The 13,582-nt window shown below is 30.8% G+C and overlaps 4 protein-coding genes across 5 annotated transcripts in view; 1 reads left to right on the forward strand and 3 right to left on the reverse strand.

Moving 5' to 3' along the window:
• The window catches only part of kz (putative ATP-dependent RNA helicase kurz), a 13,127-nt gene extending 10,165 nt beyond the window's left edge, over positions 1–2,962 (reverse strand). Inside the window, exons 1-6 of one of the 2 annotated variants that reach the window (XM_013311965.1) lie at positions 2,873–2,962; positions 2,684–2,787; positions 2,425–2,607; positions 2,173–2,353; positions 1,196–1,636; positions 453–668 (exon numbers count right to left, since the gene is read on the reverse strand). In XM_013311965.1, coding sequence (XP_013167419.1) covers positions 453–668; positions 1,196–1,636; positions 2,173–2,353; positions 2,425–2,607; positions 2,684–2,758 — 1,096 coding nt within the window. In that variant the 5' untranslated portion in view covers positions 2,759–2,787; positions 2,873–2,962. Of the gene's footprint in view, positions 1–452; positions 669–1,195; positions 1,637–2,172; positions 2,354–2,424; positions 2,608–2,683 lie in introns of both variants that reach the window. The other variant, XM_013311964.1, reaches the window with a different exon arrangement.
• Positions 2,963–5,853: 2,891 nt separating this feature from the next.
• On the reverse strand, positions 5,854–7,413 carry LOC106117610 (fatty acid-binding protein). The gene is made up of 4 exons (XM_013311987.1): positions 7,277–7,413; positions 6,779–6,945; positions 6,196–6,306; positions 5,854–5,977 (listed from the first exon to the last, which is right to left on the reverse strand). The coding sequence occupies exons 1-4, from the start codon at positions 7,344–7,346 to the stop codon at positions 5,924–5,926; spliced, it is 402 nt and encodes a 133-aa protein (XP_013167441.1). The 5' UTR covers positions 7,347–7,413; the 3' UTR covers positions 5,854–5,923.
• A 1,059-nt stretch (positions 7,414–8,472) lies between these two features.
• Positions 8,473–10,420, forward strand: LOC106117608 (microvitellogenin-like). The gene is made up of 2 exons (XM_013311984.1): positions 8,473–8,717; positions 9,080–10,420. Exon 2 carries the CDS (start codon positions 9,095–9,097, stop codon positions 10,364–10,366), a length of 1,272 nt encoding a protein of 423 aa, XP_013167438.1. The 5' UTR covers positions 8,473–8,717; positions 9,080–9,094; the 3' UTR covers positions 10,367–10,420.
• LOC106117609 (fatty acid-binding protein-like) lies at positions 10,420–13,260 on the reverse strand (the record flags this gene model as incomplete). The annotated part of the gene is given in 4 exon segments (NM_001312779.1): positions 10,420–10,664; positions 10,987–11,097; positions 11,633–11,802; positions 12,868–13,260. Coding segments are annotated over 4 exon segments (414 nt in total). The 5' UTR covers positions 12,941–13,260.
• Between the last annotated feature and the right edge of the window lie 322 nt (positions 13,261–13,582).

Below are 13,582 nucleotides of genomic sequence, written 5' to 3' on the forward strand. Positions count from 1 at the left end.
CAAAATTTACTTTGTGAAACTATCAAGAGTTCTTCCCGTATAAATCTAAATTTGCTTTATTCTCAAACAAAAAATCACAAACCCGTAATAACATTATAAATGAAGCAAACCTCTTATAAAAAAATTAACATAAATTATCTACTTTGTCATTATGAAGTTTTTTTTAAATAATTTTTCAGGCATACAATTTATTCAAATAAGTAAATATTAGATAAAAATTTAAACAATTAAAACTGCAATGGTTAATTTTTTTTATACACTGCAATACCTCCACAATATAATTACAAGTCTTTTGATCCATTTTAAAAATTAATTATTAGGTATGGCAACTTATTTAGTCAATTTTTTTTTTATTTAGTTAGTAAAGGAATTCCTTAGAGTATATTTCTAATACCAAATCTACACTCAACCCTAAGTGTTCACTTAAATCTGAGTGCAAAATGCAAACTTACCATCAGTCATAAATTTAATCTTTGTATCTTTATTGACATTTCCCTCGAAGCGCATTAAATATGAAACTTCTTTACTGGTTAAGCCAAGTTCATGGCCGACTCTAGCAGACATGGCCACAGTGGCCACACGTCGTGGTTCCGTGACTGCGATCATTTTCTTTTCCGCATACCCCGCTTCATATAGGAATTGGGGTATTTGAGTTGTTTTACCACTACCTGTAAAAAAGTAACAAAGTATATAGTAAAAAAAGTCAGAGGACTACTTCACCAGCACCTAAGACAAGACACCTAAAGAGTTGAGTCAGGATAAGAAGATTGATTGAAGATCGTTGAAGGCATTAAAATGGCAATAACATTGTAATGAATTAAGGTCTTCTAATTTTTTTAGTACAAGTAATAATGGATAACATTGAGAAATAAACTGTAATTACAGTCAAAGCCCAAATCTGAAAATTTCTACTTGTCTAGTTTACTCGGTAGTACTACTCGGAGCCATGTTTTATTTTTACATGAGATATGCAATATAAGTGTTCCTGCGTTCCAAACAACAATGTGGTAATGATAGTGCTGCACTGCATAAATTCATGTAAGCATTTTGTTCTGTTCTTGTGCTTTCGACTAACACTGATTAAATGACTCAACCACCCGACTTTTTTTTGTTTTATTACGGGTCTTGGTACTTTTTGGGATCTTGCCCAAGTTTAAGAGAGAGGGGGGAATTACATTGTTACATGATTTCTTACCAGTTTCACCAGCAACAATAAGAAATTCATTTTCATTTACTAATTCCATGATCCTTTGCTCTTCACCAAGTATTGGTAGTTTTAACCTCGCCACTTGTATTTTTGGATCTCGTTTCACATCAATATGAACCGTAGGGTGTTCAAGTAATGGTTTTTTCTGTTCAACAACTATAACTTGTTTAACTTCTACGGGAGGATATTTTTCAGTTATTTTTGTTACATCTTGTACTGTTTCGGGTAAATTATTTTCAACAATCTCAACATTGTTGGCACTAACTTCTTTGTTTCCATTTTCACCATTTGCTGGTTCATCATCTTCATCTGATGATGATTCTGATTCATCACTTGATTCTTCAAGTCCAACAACATTGGGGTCATATTTTTTCTTCTTTACTTTCTCTGAATTTTCTAATCTTAACAGCCTAAGGCGTTTCTTAGCACCTATTAATAAATAAACAAAAACATAAGTATTTTACAACTTTATCTATATTAAAAAGAAATCTTTTGTCACAATGTATGTTCAAGATAATCTTAAAAACTATTTAAAAATCTTGCAGCAGAAGCAGTGGATTTTCTTAAATGATTTGTACCAATGCCCATGAACATACACAACGCCAGAGGATCCACAGATGCAATTTTGTTACTTTATAATTTGGTTTATGTTAAAAATATGATAGTGTATTTCTTAATATTTTGACTATTTGTAAATGGGTAACACTGCACTTATGAAGTAAGGTCATCAATAATCTTACTAATATTATAAATGTGAATGTTCTGATCGAAGGATGGATGTTTGTTTAAAGGCATCTCCAGAACGACTAATCAGATCACAATTATATTTGGCATACATATAGAACATAGTCTGGACGAACATATAGACTACAAAGTTTTATTTAATTACAGGCAGAGGGAGTTGCGGGCGACAGCTAGTTAAATATAAAATTAACATAATATTTTTTTATCATTGTCATAATCACCTGCTATGCTGCTGAACTTCTTTTGTTCATCTATTTGTGTATCTTGTTTAATTGTAACTTCTGTATTGAACTCATTCAACTTTCTGAGACCTATAGTTTGTACAGCAGAAATGGCTGTTAGTTGTTTCACTTCATCGGGAGTAGCTTGGACTTGAGAGAGTGATTCCAACAGTGCTGCCCTCTGAAAGAATTTAAAAATGTATCTCTTCCGATTTGAACTGTGTTGTGTATAAAATGGATGATTGTACTTACAGATTCTTTCTTCTTCTTCTTTTCAACTATTTTTTCTAACTTTTTCCGTTGAGCTTTAGATAGAAATCTGGTCTTTTCTTTTTTCTCTTTAATGATGTTTGTTTTCCTTTTTTTAGAAGGTAGAGCCAAAAGATTGCTTGCATCCGAAGCGCCATAATCCGATTTGCCAAATTCTAATTTTATCTGCAATTATAATTGATTTGTAAGATTGAATTCCCAAGTCTTTTTGTGATTTAATTTGATCATAAAAATGTTTTACCTCGCTTGTTTGAGAATTATCAATGTTTGTTTTAACAACTTGTCGAGCCTTTGCATTGTGACGTGCTTTCCCCATCGTTGTAAAGAAATCTTTATTAGATTACACTGGGACGTACACGCAAAATCATTTAAAATTGCTAGAAATAAATTGTTTTAGGAAGCATAAATTGTAAATTCAACGAAAACGTACCTCTCAAAACCCAAAAACGTGCTTGTATTATGACTTTTATTCAGTGATTTATTTTGACATTGACAGTGGAACATTTCGTTTTTTATTTGCTTTTACTTGTCCCATCAGCCGCTTGATGCAAATGTTGTAAACCTATTGTAACATTGCTAAAATGATTTTTATTTATTTATTCTGATAACAATGATCGGATTGTATAATAAGAAACAAATTTTCTTCACAATTCTTACCATAAGCCCGTAGTGGTTTTATTTACATGTTTAAGTGAGTTGAGTTATAATTTTTAATTAAATAATTAGTTTAATATGATTTTGGCGTGGTGTGTTTGTAAACATTTGTACTTTTTATTTACGGTTTTAAAAAATATAAATGTCACAACATGTCAATGTCAAATATTGTTATTTGTGGAGTGAGTGAGGAAAATTTATTTGTTAATAATTTTCCCTCTCGTATTTTATAAAAGTATTGGTATTTCGTAATAAAAATGTGGAATGAAATAACCAAGCTCCATATCAACATCAATAAAATCGAAGATACTAAAATGGTGTGTAATAACACTGCAATAGCATTTCGCACTGACCGAGGTTTACACATTTTGGATATTCCTTACAATTTGCAGCGATACGACAAGAAACTTGATTATGTAGAGACTATAATCACCGCTTCAAAATACAGCCCAGTATCTGTATTATTTGAAAATAATGTTACAAAAAATGGTGTTAGAAATTCAGAATTAATCCAAATGGTTATGGATCCGACGTTGTGGCCTCATAATAATCAACTACTAAATGAAATGACTTGCATAATTGCCTTCGAATGGTCTCCACCAGGGTTTATTAATGGTATGGAAAGTGTCATGGCTGTTTTAACCAATGTTGGTTGTGTTGAAGTCTTTGGTCCTAGTAGGTTAGAATGGATTAGTGTTTTAAACATATCATCATTAATTAAGGACAATCTGAAACGTTTATCACTGGCAAAAGTAAATGTAACTCCTAAAAACTCAAAAGAACTACAAGAAATAGCTCATGCTTTAGCCACAGTAGCTATTTGTTGGCCTGACAAAAAAAATATTGATGGTTCATGTTATTTTGTGACTGCACAAAAAAATGGTTTAATTTTATTTTGGTTAATAAATTGTTGGAATTCGAAATTAAATGCAGAAATAATTGGTGACATAGATGAAGATCCATTAGAAATTATGAACATAAAATGGGTACCTATAAGTGATAAAAAATTCTTACTTATTAAGTCTAATATATTAGGTAAAGTATATATTTATGTATGTAACATAGAAAATAATTCAATCAAAGCATTAGATAAACAAGAAATATGGACATACAGTGATAGAATGATAGTAAACAATCTTAATTATGTCTTTGAAAATGACAATTTAATTTTATTATACAGTAAAAATAGACATTTTGTAGTACAAATCTTTGATAAAAAATTAAATTTAATAACACAAGATGTGAAAAATTTAACTGATTACAAAGTTACTGATATTAAAAAGTTAAAAAATGAATTTTATTTATCTACAATTAATAATAAATTATTTAAAATAGATATTGATTGTATTAATAGTAAATTTAATGTAAAAACAACTTTAGTAGAAATAAAAGAATCATATCCAAGTTCAGAATTACATGCTATTGGGTTTTCTCCAAATGGTGTTTTATGTACATTTGCACTAATAGAAAGAAAAGTTCTATGGAGAAAAGAACCTTTAAAAATCGATCTGATTTTATTAAAAAAGACAACTGATAATTCAGAAATGATTGAACTATACATTAATGAGACAAAGAAATTAACAAATTGTTGGGATTATATTGAAGCATTAATATATACAACTTTAAAAACAGGAATGTTACCTGAATTTGATTACACTAAATTATTGTCAGAAGGTGACACAGACATTTATAAATTAAAACTTTATTATATAATTTTAACACTTTATAATAATTTAGAAATACTTTGCAAAGTACCAACAACATTATCTTTACCTGAGACATCATTGGAAGTAATAAAAGAAAGAATACACGCTATTCATGCAAGTGAAATTATGAAAAAAAATTATGCAAAATACAAAACAAATTGTATAAGCAAATTAGAATTCGAAACACTTTCCGGTGCCAAATCTTATTTGGAATATTACTGTGGAAAATATAAGATGGAACTATCGAACTTCATTGATCCTCAAATAACATCAATAACCACAGATTATAAATATATTTGTCAGTGTTGTGATAAAGAAATTAATGGTTTTTCGTGTACTGACGGACATTTAAATATGTTTTGTTCTATAACATTTACCCCTATTGAGAATGATGACTATATTGTTTGTAAGGGATGTAGTTGTTTGGCACATTTAGAATTATTGCCAGAGAAACCTACTTGTGTGTTCTGTGATTTATATTTATATGAATTTGTTACAACATAATTAAACAAAATAATGAGTTGTACTTTATTTGTTTTAAAGTTTTACCTTAATTTTAATTACGCATATTATCCTACACTAAGGGCGACATTAATCTTATATCTTTAAATGAGCAATTCTTGTATATAATTGGAATCTCGGAATCGGCTCCAACGATTTTCATAAAATTTAGTATAAAGGGCGTTTCGGGGGCGATAGATCGATCTAGCTAGGAATCATTTTTAGAAAATGTCAATTTATTCATGTTTTATCGATAACCAACTTAAACATAAACTTAACTTTTTCTATCGGTAAGATCGAAAAATATTATTCATATTTCATCATTTTATTAGTAATTCGTACTTAAGTATAATTTTCAAAAAAACACAATTTAAAAAAAAGAATACCGAGCAAAGCTCAGACATCCAGATTTTAACAATTAAAGAACTCAGTGCAGCAGAAAATTACAAGAAAGATATATTTCTCATGGGTGCAATAAATACCAAAAATTTGTCTACAAATCCTAACTAAAATGAATTTGTATGTAATAGTAAATAATAGTCAAAGATGGTTTTGATGTTTTATTTATATTAAAAAGGTTTTAATCAAATATTAAAAGTTAGCTTATAAAAAAAATCAAATTAAGCTTTGTAGTATCTCACAGCAGTACCATCCCAGTTTGTTCTCGTCAGCGTCTAAAATGAAACGTACGATTTTAAATTACAATATCAACATTGTTTTTTAGTTTTCTCTGCAAGATTTTGATGGAAAAATTGATATTATTAACTTTAATCAACTCCTAAATTAAATAAACATAGAAACGTCAAATTCTATACATGACTGCCATTTTGGTTTTTGAGAAAATCAAATGTCTGGTACTAAAAAATTATTTCCAAATATAAAAAGATCTTACCACTATCAGTTTGTCGTCGAAATATTCTCTTTTGGTGTACAAAATATTACCGTCAGGGAATTTTTGGGTTTGAGTAAGAGTGTTGCCATCAAGAGTGTATGTAGTCTTCGCCTGAAAATGTATAAAAATTATAAAAAAAATATATAGAGCGTCGGTGGCTCAGGGGTCAAGCACTTGACTTGCAATGTGCAGGTCCTGGGTTCGAATTCCGCCATGTACCAATGTATTTTTCGATTTCCGATTTACACATGTACATTTATCCGACGTTCTTCCGGTGAAGGAAAACATCGTGGTGCAACCTGCACATATCTGAGATGAAATTCAAAGATATGTGTGAAGTCAACCAACCCGCACTTGACCAGCGTGGTTGACTATAGCCTGATCACCCTTAACTTAGGGTAGGCTCCGAGCCCCTCAGTGGGGACGTATAGTGAGCTGATGACGAAAATTATACACACAATGTTTTTTTTTCACCGTAAGAACGTGGGATAAATATATATCGAAAAACAAATTGGTACATGGCATGGATCGAAACCGGACATGTGGTTTACTGTGCAAATAAGCGGTAATGTAAATATTTTACTTTATGTCCCTCGGCGACTGTCTCATCAAACTCCTCGCCTACTTTAAAAGAGGCTACCCGGTTGCCCACGGGACTGACAGCTGTCAACGTGTAGGTGTCCCCATTTTTCTCTAGCTTCTGTTGTGGCTTGTAGTTCTTCAAGTTTGCCACTTTATCAGCCGGCAGACCTACAAAGTAGTTTGTCTTATCTTACTTCTTACTAGTGAATATTCGGATCGATGTTTATTACCAAGTAAAATGACTAAACGGATAAGATAAATTATAGCCAGGAATAGCAAATAATGAAGGTTTTTTACAAACGATTTTTTAAGACAGCTAGTACTTTAAAATATTATTTTTGCTGTGGGGCGATTGTTTCTTTAAATATTATTAATAAAACTACAGTAGGAAATGCATTTTTTTATTTATCAATTACTCAAACAATACTTTTGACTTTTCAGATATGTTTAGGTTCCTCTTTTGAAATTAACATACAAGATAAATCACTATGGTACTTACCTAAACTTTCAATATAAGATTCGTAGTTTTCATCTCTGTCGTGTGAGTACAATTTTCCGAGGTAGGACATTTTGAATTATTTTTTCCAAACGTAACACCAAGCTTTGATTACTAAATAATCGAACAGTTTATTTTCGGTATTTATAAGCAATTTTATATAGATATTGCATATCTTATCATAAAAAATTACAGGTGTGTACATACTGCATAATACGATTACGAAATAAAGAGCGAAACTTTCAAGTTGTTAAATCCCTAGGTTAAGACCTAATTATAGGTAATTGAAAGCAAAATAAGCGTCAATAATCACGGTGGCTTAACTCTCCTGGGGTAATATTTTAACAGGAAAAACCCTACATATCTACTCATATTAAACCACTATAAGATTTTATAATGCCAGCAAAAAATATGTATGATATAATTTTGAAGATTTTTACACTCGTGGGGTTTAACCCTCCTCCATCTCAATTGTGATATCCCATGCCATAGTCTGGGGAACTTGATTTTCTAAACAAACTTTTTGAATTTCGGTCTATTCATGACCTCATTGCTTTAATTTCTTATGCTTTTTTGAAATCTTGATTTACACTGCCCAATAATCAAGTCCTCTAATTTCCTTCGACTTTAACAACTACCGGTGTTAGCCCCGAATAGCTCATTAATAGCCCCTCTATTTTTCTTCATTGTTGTTCATATATCTGTTTTAAAACATTATCTCTTATAGAATGACTCGTATTAAACTTATTTTATCAGTGGATTATTGCTGCTTAAAGATGTTAATGTCGTAGGTCTTAAAGATAAAAAGTAAGCACACAATATAACACTAATAAGTAATGTGTAAATAATTTTAGTGTTTGGGTTGTATGATCAGTGGGTCTAGCACGAATATTTGCGACAAGCGCTCTCGTAACGTTATCATCAATTGTAAAAATTAGTATCAGCATATTGATGATGATATGATAGCGCTTCACAAATATTCGTGCTAGGTCCACAGTTATGATATAAATAGATAAGTAGAGACGATAGAACAAAGCTGATGATGGTGTGTATTATAAAGAAAACGTTACAAGTTGGGCGAGTTACTAGCCTAGCTACATCTTACTAATTTTATAAATGCGAAAGTTTAGATGAATGGATGGATTTTTGTTTAAAGGTATCTCCAGAACGGTTGCATAGATCTCGCTGGAAGTTGGCCGGGATATATAACATAGTCTGGAAGAACACATAGGTTATTAAGTTTTTTTTTAATTCCTTGCAGTCGGTGTCGTTGGCAACCGCTTGCAACTCTTTGCAGTTATTTTTATATTCCGTTATCATATCAAAAACCACAATATTTAAACAGGTCAGATAGTAAACCACCATGGAAATATTACTAATATATATAAAAGCCGCATAAGTCACATCTAACTTAAAGTTACAGTTATTTTACGCTTCAAACTCGGTAAGTCTCAGGACTTTGATCTATTTCTGATGTTTATAGATTATTTTACATCCCCCAGTCCTTATCAGACACTATGCGGGGCCAAATCCAGTTATTATTAATCTTTTAAGTCATGCTTAAGCATGTCACATTTCACGTGATATATCCGTCTCTTCTGAGGCTTACTCCTAACGATGTAAAGGGTACTAAAGTACGTAAATAGGGGTTTATTTAAAGTTGTCCTTGACACATGCAATTTTTTCCTCCTTATACCATGCCCTTACTTAATCTTATTTTTTATTTCTTCTTTAATTTCTTTACCTCTAACAAGTGTGTAACTTTGATATTGTACATTTGACCAATCACTTTTTAAATATTTTTAGGTTACCAAAATAAAAATGACATCCTTAAGTACTTGGAGATATGCGAGACCTCCGAACTACGATCAAAATATTGACAAAATGTATCCATATTCCGAAGTGCCGTTTTTAGGTGATTATAATTTGGTTAAAATACCAATATCCCATAGTAAACTTGTTGATCACATTGATTATTGGGGCGAGGGAAAAATATCAGCCCCGGAAGGATACACAGGTTTCGCTGATTGTTACAATATTAACGATGTTCACCAATTAGTGAGCAAAGGTCCGGATACAAATAGGAAAATACCAAATCGAATACCAGTCGTAAGTTCCACGAATTGTGATACCAGTGGTTATATCAAAAATGATTCCGTAAAACTTGTTACTGTTTTGGGTGCACTTATAAACGAAAGTTGTGCTAAAGATATTGCAAGAATCGTCAGTAAAGATGTCGGCAAAGTTGTTGTGTTCGGTTTGAAAGAAGATTCTACTGATATCAAAACTCTTGAAAAAGTTTTAAGCGCAAAAAATATGATTTACTGTGAAGAATTTGTTTTGCCACAGAAATTGTTAGGTTTAACGATGTTTAACAGTTTCAGAGCTTATTTGAATATCCCAGAATTATGTAATTATTTGTATAAAAATATCGTTGATGGTAATTACGAGAATGCAATATTGAAAAGCAAAATTATCAATGAAAGTAGTAATGGCAGTTTGATTTTCGATGTTATAATTAAATTGCTGGTTGAAGGAAATAGAAACATAATGACTTACGCTTACCAACTATGGCATTTAAATTGTAAAGATATTGTTACCAACTATTTTCCTGTAGCGTTTCAGACGATACTTAAAGAAGAGTATGTGGTAATCTTGAATAAGAAATACAATCTAGCTCTAAAGTTAGATGCCCATACTGATTCTTACAACGATAGATTAGCCTGGGGAGATGGTAGAGATAAAAGAAGTGAACGAGTTAAATGGAAGTTTCTACCAGTTTTGAAGGAAGACAGTGTTTTGTTCAAAATAGTGAACAAAGAGCATGGTTTGTTCTTAAAACTGGATGTGAAAACTAATAAAATCGGTGACAGACTTGCTTGGGGTGGTACAAATACTAGTGAAGAAAGATTTGAATGGATTTTGTGTCCAATTATGATTAATTATGTGTTAATGTTTTTAATAATTAATAAAAAATATGATCAAGGAATCAAATTGGATTCAAACATGGACGAGTACCACGATAGATTATTATGGGGACACAATGGATCCGTTTTGAGTAATTCAGAAGAATATGGATGGTACATTCAATAACATTTTGATTTTTGTTTTTTTTTTAAATAATAGTATTAAAATAAATGCAATGAATTTTATTGGTTTTTTGGTGGTTTGAAGAAGTCTGTCATAACAAAATATAACGCGAGATGAGATCGTATTATTTATTTTTAAATTAAAATTAAATGAAAACATAACCTTACATTTACAATACTCCACACTTAAGATACAAAAATGAAATAAACATAATATTCTAAATAAACGAATAAAGAATTAATTATTCAACAAGTTCGTACACTCTGATGCATTGTCCATTCCATCCTTCTGCAGTGGACGTCTGAAAATCGAAAACATTATATTAAAATATTAATTGCTTACTATCCAAATTCTAAATTCAAAAAAATATTTACTATAAAAAGCAAAAACCTGATTGTCCGCAAATATATCAAGGCTTTAGGTGCTTTTAAACCAAAGAACGAAGATTTTTATCGAAATTGCTAAATCTTTTTTAAATTTATTTATTTTCTTGCTTTTGATAAAATTCGAACTTAGTGCACATTATCATTACATGAAACGCCTGATTAAATATTCATAGCAATTGTTCGTTAAAATTTTATCATGACTTATTATCATGAAATAAATTTACTTATAATACTAACCACGGTTAAAGTCTTCGGTGTGAATTCCCTCACGTGTACAGATTTTCTTCCATTAGGTTCTATTTGAGTTTGTATTAATTTATTACCTTCAAGCACTATTGTTGATTTAACCTAAAAATATTAAACACATACAGTTACATTTTTCCAAACATTATACTCCTTGACAATTATGCTGCTATAAACGTACATAACTTGAAATATTCTTATTGATTTGAATTAGAACTATTTGCCGCTCTCAGTGGCCACCACACGATGATTGGGCATTTAATAAACTAGCGCGTATTGTTTGCCATCATTGAACATCAGATTGGCGATAAGTATATAACAGTAGTAAACGCCAGCAACATCTGTTGCACGAATAGGCCTCGCCCTGTGCAACACCACGACCGCACAGAACAGGCGCAACGTGAAAGTAATTCTGTGTTTCGTCTCATGAGTGCGTGTTCCTCAGATTTATTATTGATTTTGAGATGAGTTTAGGTGATGTCGATTTGATGGAGCACGGAACGAATAGGGAGGGGTAATATTCCCTTTCTGTGCGTCACGTCCTAAGTCGATTAAAGGTAGGCAACACATCTGCAATTGTGGATGTCTATAAGACACTAGCTCGTTTGCCACCTTAAAATTTAAAAATGTCATTTATTACCTTGGTTCCATCCGCCCTTTCTTCTTCGAACTCTTCGTCAAGTTTAAAAGTTGTGTAAATATTTCGTAATGTTGTCATCATAGCCAACGTATATGAACCGTCATCATTTTGTGTCACCACACAAACTGGTGACACAGAATTTGCGGTTTTTCGAGATATGAATCCAACGCCTGAAAAAATAATTGAAAAAAAAAATCGTTTCAAAAGTCGCAATTTAGCAAGAGGTTAACCGATAATGACGTTTTTAATATTTTTCTGTAATAATTTTATTATTTAAATTAGTTTGTTCGTGTCATCAATGGTTGTCAATTATTTTTACAATCTTTTTACCATTATTTATAAGTTTTATATGGGCCTTAAAGTGTATCGTGGGATGTTGAAACCGCTACACAAGGCCCGTTAGCATTTGTTTCGAGATTGCGTCAGCGGTTGAAAGGTTATGTTTGCTACCTAATCTGGTGAACCTGGTTCAGATCGCGCGTGCTAATGGTTTTAAGACCATTAAGGCTGCGATAGGGTTATTTGTGACTATCACCTTGATTCACTTAAACGACCTTATAGAAGACATCAATCAGAATAATTCTATAATGCTTAAGTTATTTCAAATGTTTACTGACTAATTGACTTGATCTTTTTCCTATTATGGGAAGATTTTTATCTTGATAAAAAAAAAACAAAATATTCTTTTTTTTTCTGTTAAAACATTATTCTGCCTATTAAAATAAGCCTAAACTACTATGCAAATATATGCCAAATATTTACATATTAGCGATGGTAGTAAAAAATAATATAAATATGGTCAATGTCAAACAACAAAAAAGTTGTGAAATAGTCTATGGAAAACTCCGTCATATTTATTATAGTAGGTAATTTGCGGTATTTACAATTCATATTTAGATTACTCCCACGTAAATAATCGTATTCAATAATTTGTTGTTTGCACAATGTTTTATTTTTTTTAAACTTGACTATTAAGACCTTTGTTACTTTATACAGCAAAAAAAAACAATATATGTTGATTTTTGCATGCGTAGTTTGAGATTTAAATTAATCGAAATTAATTTTGAAATATTGTTTTTAATTACGTAGATTTAATAATTATAATTTTAATACAAAATAAAAAAATATAAAACCTATTTAGAATAATAAATGACATAAAAACTTAATATGAATTTTGCATTTAAATGGAAATATATTTAAAAATAAAATTGAAAACAAATAAACACAATACTCACCGATATATTTTAAATATTCGTCAAAATTATCCGATGTTTTCAATTTATATTTCTTTCCAACAATCTGATCCATTTTGCGATATATTTTCCCAACAACAAACACAACACGTCAACGACAATGCGAGGTTATAGCTAATATAACTTTGTCGTACTTCTTGTGAACTAGTAACCACAATCGTGCATTTCGTAAACCTAATCTGTATCTAATTACAAAATCGTGAAACATAACCTCGTAATGTCATTAATAAAACGTTAAATATTTTTTTTATAATAGACATGAAATTACTCATCCGACGCATAAAGTCGCAACTTTTTTTTTCTTTTTTAAACAAAATGACTTATTCTTTTTCAATTCTGCTAAACAACAGTATTTATGCATTTCAAATAAAAATTTGTATAAATTCAGTAATTTTGAGAAACGACTACAAAAAAACATGTCAAGGCATATTTGTTAAATGTTTTTATAAAACTTAGATTCGCATTTCAAATATTTTTACTGATTATAATCTACGACCTTCGTGAACAATCTTACTATAATAATATTATAAATGCGAATGTTTGGATGGATGCATATTTGTTTGAAGATATCTTAAGAACGATTGCAGGGATATCTCTGAAATTTGGCATAAATGTAAAACATAGTCTGGGTGAACAGATAGGCTACTAATTAAGTTTTTTAATCCACGCGGAAGGAGTAGCGGCGACAGCCAGTGGA

The sequence above is a fragment of the Papilio xuthus genome, unplaced genomic scaffold (assembly GCF_000836235.2).
Source record: "Papilio xuthus unplaced genomic scaffold, Pxut_1.1 DF827679.1, whole genome shotgun sequence".
NCBI classification, from domain to species: domain Eukaryota; kingdom Metazoa; phylum Arthropoda; class Insecta; order Lepidoptera; family Papilionidae; genus Papilio; species Papilio xuthus.